The sequence below is a fragment of the Aegilops tauschii genome, chromosome 3 (genome assembly GCF_002575655.3).
Source record: "Aegilops tauschii subsp. strangulata cultivar AL8/78 chromosome 3, Aet v6.0, whole genome shotgun sequence".
Classification (NCBI taxonomy): domain Eukaryota; kingdom Viridiplantae; phylum Streptophyta; class Magnoliopsida; order Poales; family Poaceae; genus Aegilops; species Aegilops tauschii.
In genome coordinates, this window is record NC_053037.3 from 14,839,954 (window position 1) to 14,848,626 (window position 8,673).

An 8,673-nucleotide genomic window follows, 5' to 3' on the forward strand; every position below is an offset into this window, starting at 1 on the left:
GAGTTGTAGAGATATTAGTATGCGGTTAACCGAAAGTTGTTCGGAGTCCCGGATGAGATCCCGGACGTCACGAGGAGTTCCGGAATGGTTCGGAGGTAAAGATTTATATATGGAAAGTCCTATTTTGGCCACCGGAAAATGTTCGGGATTTTTCGGTATTGTACCGGGAAGGTTCTAGAAGGTTCCGAAGTGGGGCCCACCTGCATGGGGGGACCCACATGAACGTGGGTAGTGGGGGCAAGGCCCCACACCCCTGGTCAAGGCGCACCAAGATCCCACCTTAGAAGGAATAAGATCATATCCCGAAGGGATAAGATCAAGATCCCTAAAAAAAGGGGGATAACAATCGGTGGGGAAGGGAAATGATGGGATTTCTTTCCCCCACCTTTGCCAACGCCCCAATGGACTTGGAGGGCAAGAAACCAGCCCCCTCCACCCCTATATATAGTGGGGAGGCGCATGGGAGCAGCACCCAAGCCCTGGCGCCTCCCTCCCTCCCGTGACACCTCTTCCTCCCCGCTTGCGCTTGGCGAAGCCCTGCCGGGATCCCGCTACTTCCACCACCACGCCGTCGTGCTGTTGGATCTCCATCAACTTCTCCTCCCCCCTTGCTGGATCAAGAAGGAGGAGACGTCCCCGCTCCGTACGTGTGTTGAACGCGGAGGTGCCGTCCTTTCGGCGCTAGGGTCATCGGTGATTTGGATCACGACGAGTACGACTCCACCAACCCCGTTCTCTTGAACGCTTCCGCGCGCGATCTACAAGGGTATGTAGATGCACTCCCCTCTCTCTCGTTGCTAGATGACTCCATAGATTGTTTTTGTGATGCGTAGAATTTTTTTTAATTTCTGCAACGATCTCCAACATAATTAGTATGGTTTGATGCATTAAAAAAATTAGTACTGTCGTACTGGTGTCTTTATAGTACATTTAGAGTAATTTTTTTTGTCAATGAATACCCAGCCTCAAAATCCTGGGGCCGCCAGTGGCCGTGATGACATCATCATTCCCCTGCTCGCTGACGATTTGTCCCTCCATGAACTGGTGCTACTCGAGGAGCCACAGGTTGTGCCCATGCTCCTCCTGCAGCATCTCCAATGTGGCGCCTCTTTTCGAAAGGACAACTGAAGCGGTCGCACAAGAGAGGGAAGCATGCACGGGGGTGGCTTTTGAGTTGGACCCCTTGTCAGACGCGGACAGGGTAGACCTCCGGACTCCCGCAAAGTCACCTGATTTGCATCCAGTTTGTGGGAAACGAACGCACGGGCACGTCTGCGGACAAATATGGATCCGCGTTGAATGGCAAAGTGTGTCCGGGCAACTCATTTGGACGTTTGCTCGCGGGCTATGTGAAGGTCCGCACTGGAGACGACTTTACAGAACAAATACATATTGCCTAATCCAGTCTTGGTCACGTGACACATATTTGAGGTGGTTTTCAGCAGATGATGCACACATCGTCCCTGACAGGCCGACGTCTAATCGTGCCATCAGATGGGAACCTGCCTGAGCAGATTTGCCTTCGAGGGCTCGAGGCCTCGAGCACTGCCGCGTAAATGCAAAAGCTGCGCTCAAAGCCAGATAGATGAGCTAAATTCCTTGTGAAACGAAAGCCAGATCTATCTCTACTGGCTAGGGAACACATTATGCCGGCGAACTTTGGCTGTGAGGCACGATTTTGTTGTCGGGAAAATGTAGGCGGCAAGGTGCAGAGTGGCTAAAGCAAAGGAAGCAACATTATTCTGCCACGGAACTCGGTGACGCGGCGCATGTGGGTGGTCTTCGCTTTGCTGGCCGGAGGTAACACGACGGCCGCCGCCGACGCCGACCCGTGCCCCATGCGATGCACGAAGGGTTGTCGAGGACCCGATCAAACGCATCGATGGACGCCCGCCTTCACAGAAATCCTCGTTTGTCAAGTGGTTTCAGTGCATTCAGCTTGCGGGTGAGGCTGCTGGTGGTGATCACGCGCGCATGATACCATAATCATTTGAGAAGGGCAGGGCACGTACGATCTCCTCTCAGCTGCTACCGTACCAGGTGGTGGTAAAAGCAGAGTGGCAGCTGCTCGTGCCGGTCTGTTGGAGTGGTGGTTGGATCGGATCGGATCGGTCGAGGAGGAGGCCACCGCATGCCGTGCGTCCGGCCGGCCGACCGTGCTAGTGTTTGCAAACGCAAGTAACATCGGGGAGCCAATAATGGGTACTTACAGGGAAGAAGAAGATCTGAATCAGCAACTGGTTGCCTCGAGAGCTACTGGTGGGTAGCCACTCTGAAGTGGCCGGCTCCACCTCCAGGCGCGGCGCATGCATGCAGCCACCGGCCGACGCCGGGCGTGGCACATGGGGTGTGCGTCCGATGCGGTGGTGGTTGGATCCGAATTGAACCACCGATCGATCATCGATCCAGTGTTCAACTGCAGACGCACTGAACTTTTCAGCTTGGTTGTATTCCAGGATAACCCCACAACCCAACAGGACTGGAGCCCAGTCTACACCGAGGCCCAACAACCAAAACCCAACAGCTCTGCCTAGCAGCCATTTCTTCTGCTTTTAGCCCAGCCCACATCCTTCCGGCTTTACCCGCAGCTCGCCCGCAACCACCGCTCGCCGGTTCGCCGCCAGGCTAGCCAGCACCGCACCGCATAGCCTGCCCCCCCGCCGCTCCCTACCAGGCCCGCCATTGCCGTCTGTCTCACCTCCTACCCCGTAGTTCCTGCGCCGTCCTCCTCCCCGTCGCTGTCTCGAGGCGTCCGTCGTCCGCCGACCACGACAACGGTGGAGGTGCGCCACCGACGCGGCGACTCCAACCAGTGAACCCGAGCACGCACCTCACACTATTCTCCCCCCGTTCTTGACCCCTTCCTTGCCATAAGCAAAACCCACCTCCCCCTCCTCGCCGGTATGGCCTGCTCCCACCTCGCCGTGGCCTCTGCACCGGCGGCCACCGGCACTGCGTTGCGTTCTGTGGCGACGTCCCCCACCGCCGGTTTCGCGCGCCTTCCCGCGACTCGCCGTACGAAGCGCTCCATGTTTTATGCCTCCATTTCGACGCGGGTCTACCGTATCTTGCATTGATTGGATCCCCTCCCTCAACCCCCGCAGGTCCTGAGAAAGGCTTGTTGGCCCTCAGGGGTAGGAGGGCCGTGAAGCCGGTGGTCGCTGCCGCCGGGTCGACCGCACCGGCACCAGCGTCCGTCCCGTCAACGGTGAAGAAGCCCATCATCGTTATCGACAACTACGATAGCTTTACCTACAACCTGTGCCAGGTATATGGTTTCACAGGTAGTGGTTAAAGTCATGAATTCTGTTATAATTTAACTTTGTTTCGCCTGTGTTGGTTGCACTAAGATCAAATAATTTTATAGGTGATTGTTTGGAGATCTTACATGAATGTGTTTCTACATTTGACAAAGTAACATATATCTGCTAAATATTTTGTACATTTGAGAAGTAACAAGAATCTGCCACAGATGATGTTAATATCTAGTAGTTTGTCCCAAACAATGTTGACAGTCGATGATAACTGATTGGCAACCAAAGTCGCAAGAGAAATTTTATTAAAAGTACAAAGTTGGATCCTCGGAACTATTAAACGATTTTCCATTTCAAAGTATGCCCTTTCTGTGTAGCACTCTTGTCTGGAACATCCAAATTAGAATCAAGAATGTATGATTTGGTTAGGTTCCGTGTTTCTTTGAGTGGAGTATCTTCAAGTGCTTACTGACTTCTTTTTGAAGTATTTGTCATTTAGAATGGTTCAGAAAATCTTCTACCAAAACAGACGTACACAACGATATAACATGTATCACTTAAACTGGATCGCTTAAGTAGACAAAATTGACTTGTTAAAGGTTATGTTAATATGTAACAGGAACCACAAAAGTATATTATTGGGAAATATTACCTGTGTATATCTTGATTAGGTTACCCATGTAAGCATGACAAGTATACATTTATGGGTGGTAGTGATATGTATTTAATTTTTTTATTTGTTGCGAAGAACCATTCCTGGAAATAATGTGTTTGCATGTCTTGAGCATGTTATCTCTTGCAATTGCTGAAGAAAAAATGTAGCAAGGACTAAGGAGCGATACAACATATAAAGCAACAATTGTTTTTGAAGGGACATATATAGGAACAATTTGTTTAGATTGATGTGAGAATAATATGACCAATGGGAATTTTTTTTTCTTCAGAAGCACATGCTTATGAGATGGTTAAGTTTATTTTTGTACCTTTATATTAATATGGCATGAACACATGCTATGAGAATACAAGTCTTGCTGAAATTGAGTGTTTGATACAGTATATGGGGGAGCTTGGAGTACATTTTGAGGTGTACCGTAATGATGAACTTACCATAGAGGATGTAAAGAGGTATAGTTCTGTGGGCACATGTTCAATTACGATTTATTTTCTGTCTGATCCATCTAAAGGGATTATACATATTACAACTTTGCTGATAATGTTCCTTTTAAAAAATCTCTTCTAGGATGAAGCCACGAGGAATACTTATTTCTCCGGGGCCTGGTAAGTTTCTCTTATTGAATCTCATAACAGTTTTATATTTCAGAGCTTAATAATTACATTCATATTTCTTTAGGTGAACCACAAGATTCAGGTATATCATTGCAGACTGTTCTAGAACTCGGCCCAACCATTCCTATATTCGGAGTTTGCATGGGTCTGCAGTGCATTGGAGAGGCTTTTGGAGGTTAGATTTATCTCTGTGGACAGAAGGTTTTCCATCACCTGTTCTTCGCTTGCTGAAGTTTTTTCTAACAGGAAAGATTATTCGCGTTCCTTCTGGTGTGATGCATGGAAAAAGCTCCCCAGTTCACTATGATGAAGTTTTAGGAAAGGCCATATTTGAGGGATTGTCAAAGTATGATTTCTCAACAGTTCAGTAAATCCCATGGTTCTAGCTTACATTACATAACAGTCAACTGACAGTCTGACACCGGTATTGCAAACATTAAATTACACACATCTCATGATTGCTTCTGTTTTTTTATGATAGTTAGGAATTACGAATGCTGTTGGGATCTGTTTACCTGTTTAGAGCACTTGTTTTTGTCTTGAGAAATTCTGTAGCATGTGCCATGCAATGGCAAGTGAAAATTTCAACATATTCAGTTAGTATTGATGATAGAATTTTAGTCTGGGGTAGCTTTTTTTTATCAGGGAATAAGCTCTGTTTGTTTCCTTGTTCAGTCTGGCACTTGTCCAAAGTGAGCCTTTTGATTTGACATGATCCTCGATCACTTGCATGGACAGCCCTTTTACCGCTGCAAGATATCATAGCTTGGTCATTGAGAAGGAAAGCTTCCCACACGACGAACTGGAAATCACGGCATGGACTGAAGATGGACTTATCATGGCCGCCCGCCACAAGAAGTACAAGCATATCCAGGTAGGAGTATTTCTTGACTCCATGCTTCACGCCGTGGTTGTCATGGTACTAACTGATAGATATGATGTAACTCTTTCAGGGGGTCCAGTTCCACCCAGAGAGTATCATCACCCCTGAAGGCAAGAGAATCATCCTCAACTTTGCGAGATACGTCGAGGAGTTTGAGAAGCAGACCTCGGGGACTCGGTAGGGAACTAGAGTAATCGAGAAGTAGGGCACTTAGGGGAACTAGATAGATGCTATTGTCGGGAACGGGCCTAAGCCAAGAAGCAGATTCATTCAGAGATAAGGAACAAGTGAAAAGAGCTTTCCGTTGCCATTCGTTTGGTTCATTGTAATAATAATATCAACTTTGTGCATCGTGGTGGCTCTTTGTCAGCGATAAATCAGTGGAAGGTGAGGCTGTTTTAACATCTTGGACTGGCTCATGGTGAGGCTGTTTTAACCAATAATCAGTGGAAGGTGAGGCTGTTTTAACCAATAATCGTCGCCTGAGGGCGAACCGGCGTAAAAATCGGAGGCACATGGCTGTCGTCCTCGAGGACGACGATGCCTCCCTCGTCGCTCGCGGCCACGGCGCAGAGCGGCGGACCGTTCGTAGGCGCGGCACTGGCGCTCTAGCTCAGTCCACGCCCACTTCAGGGCCGCCGCGTCGTCGAGCTCCTGCTCCGTCTTCACGGGGGCGAGCGTCGACTCCGTCTTCGGCTTGACGAAGCGGGGAAGAGCCGAGGAGGAGGCGCACCCCCCGCCCTCGTTGATGACGATGCCAGCCCTGCGGGTGCGCCGGCCGAGCGGCGTCTCCGCTGCGGGCTCGGCCTTGACGCTGAGCACCGCCGGCGAGCCGGAGGAGTGGGCGAAGGAGCGGGAGGAGGAAGACGAGGAGGAGCCGAACCTCCTGGGCATCCATTGGCCGGCGCGGGGGGGGGGGGGGGGGGGGGGTCGGCGCGGCGGCCGTGGAAGGGTATGCCATCGGCGGGTTGTTGCCGCCCTCGAGGTGCTGGAGGACGGCGTGGAGCGTGCGGCCGGGGGCGCCCCACCACAGGCGCCGCCCCTCACTGTTCTTGGAGCCCCGCACCACCTGCGCCCCGTTGGTGGAGGCCAGCCGCTGCGCCTACCGGTGCCGAAAGTACGCCGCCCACGCCTCGTGGTTGCCGGCGGCGTATTGCGGGAGGGCCCGCAACTCCGGCGTTAGCGAGGCCCGCACGAGGTCCACCTCCTCGGCAAAGTAGTCGGCGCGGACGGTGACTTCGGGCAGCGGGGGAATGGGGACGCCGCCGGCGCTGAGCCTCCACCCCCCTCCCGGCCCGGCGCGCATGTCGGGCGGCGCCGGGATGTTGGCCTGGAATAGGAGGTACGCCTCCCATTCCTGCAGCGTGCGGCGGTCGAAGCCATTCGTCGCCGCCCCATCGCCGGGGAACCGCTCCGCCATCGAGGGAGAGAGGAGAGTCGGGGGGGGGGGGGGGGGGGAGTGTTCGGCGGACAGAAAGCTCGGCGGCGCACGGGGAGAGAGAGGAAGAGCTCGACAGGGTGCGGCCTCCAGAGAGGGGAGGCGCTTTACATAGCGGCCGGGGGGTAGGCGCCGCGCCGCGTCATGTGTACGCGTGGCGGGAAGTGTTGCGTCGCCGCACCGCGCCGCCCTCGCCGCCCGTGTGGAATCAATGGAAGGCTGATTGGCGGGCAGCCTTGGCATTGATTCCCCGCGGGAAACCGAGGCGTTGTGAGGACGACAAGGCGAGTGTCGCTAACGCGACGGGCCCGCGGTGAGTTCGCGCCAAAATCGCTCGCCCCGGCGCTCCCAGTCGCCACCCAGCGCGCCGGGTTCGGTCTGGGTCCGCCGGCCCAAATTTCGGCCCAACTCGGCAAAAAACGGTATCCTGGACATGGCTGGACCGATTTTCACACGCCGGCGCTAAAAAAATGTATGAAAAGAGGGAGGGCATGTTGAAGGCGCGCCTGAACATGCTCTTAGCGCCAAGACGGCAGACAAGACAAGTCCTCTGCCTGTCCGATGTCCGGCGCGACGAGGAAGAGACAAGCGCGCCGGAGCGGAGGCATCACATTCACAGGCGTACTGTGGCCCGGCCAGGGATACGATTGCCTTTGCCAAGTCATCACCCATCCACTCTTCGGCTTGTCGGGCATCACAAGCACGATGCACTAGTGTACGCCGTGAAACGGAAGTAGACAGTACTCTACGACTAGTACCAACGCCTGCGTCGACTGTTCCGCGCTGCATAAACAAACCTCTACCGCATCGAACCAACACGAAGCCAGCTAGTGTATCGGATCTAGCTAGCATCTAACAGTACTAGAAGCTATCGCGCGCTTTGCTGCGCCGTTCCTCTCTTGTTTGTCTAATTATCCGTGGATGTAAAACTGGTCGCTGGGTTGCGGGCATTAGTTATGCTAGACTCAGCGTTTCTTCTTGCAATGGTTTTTGTTGGATTTACAGTTTGGACGCGAGAACAAAGACAATGTTAGTTACATACGACACGTGATTTCAATGAAATTCACACAAACATCGACCATCAAGATAATTGACCATGCCATCCCATCCACCCCCTCCCTTCCCCACCTTGACGGCGCATAGTGTACCAACACGGGGTTGCTTTTGGATTCTTATAGAGTCCAATAGCACTTCCCTGTCTGCTAATTTATATATTGGGCCGGTCCATTAATATGTGTTGACCAGCTTTGGTTTTTTTTAATTTTTTTACTCCCCCTGTCCTGATTTGCTTGTCGCAGAAATGGATAGTCTGCCACAAGTAATTTGGGAATGAGGGAGTATTTATTTGCTTTTTTAGCTTAATTTCTAAAAACAACTAAATATGTAAGTAATTTCATAAGGTATCTTAGAAAATGTTTATATATTTTTTAAATGTGTTGGTACATTTTAAAATATATTCATGTTTCATAAAGTGTTCACATGATATGTTCACACGTTTTAAAAAACGATCATAAATTTAAGAAGGTCTCCATGCTTTAAAAATGTCTGCACATTTGAAAATTGTTCATATAGTCACAAACCATGTCCATGCATTGGTTCAAACGTGTTCAAACATTTAATAAATGCATAAAGTTTTAAAAGTATTCATGTATCTACTAAAATATGTTCACATTTCAGAAAAAAAGATTCATGAAATGTTAGAATGGTTAGGGCATCTCCAACGGCGACCCACAAATTTCTTCCCGCATCCGTCAGCGGACACGGATGCAGGAGGCAGACATCCAAACGTAGCCGCATACATTTCACAACAA

At 51.2% G+C, this 8,673-nt stretch overlaps 1 protein-coding gene across 1 annotated transcript; it reads left to right on the forward strand.

Moving 5' to 3' along the window:
* The first annotated feature begins 2,574 nt into the window (after positions 1-2,574).
* Positions 2,575-5,830, forward strand: LOC109738666 (anthranilate synthase beta subunit 1, chloroplastic). Its single transcript, XM_020297760.4, has 8 exons — positions 2,575-3,015; positions 3,105-3,268; positions 4,309-4,379; positions 4,495-4,532; positions 4,606-4,716; positions 4,788-4,887; positions 5,280-5,415; positions 5,495-5,830. Exons 1-8 carry the CDS (start codon positions 2,904-2,906, stop codon positions 5,603-5,605), a joined length of 843 nt encoding a protein of 280 aa, XP_020153349.1. The 5' UTR covers positions 2,575-2,903; the 3' UTR covers positions 5,606-5,830.
* The last annotated feature ends 2,843 nt before the right edge of the window (positions 5,831-8,673 follow it).

Bases quoted from the DNA above. Each gene is read 5' to 3' on its own strand.
- LOC109738666 (XM_020297760.4), top strand. From the start codon at position 2,904: ATGGCCTGCTCCCACCTCGCCGTGGCCTCTGCACCGGCGGCCACCGGC. The intron at 4,380-4,494 runs GTATAGTTCTGT...AATCTCTTCTAG, and splicing joins ACCATAGAGGATGTAAAGAG to GATGAAGCCACGAGGAATAC. The intron at 4,888-5,279 runs GTATGATTTCTC...TTGCATGGACAG, and splicing joins ATATTTGAGGGATTGTCAAA to CCCTTTTACCGCTGCAAGAT.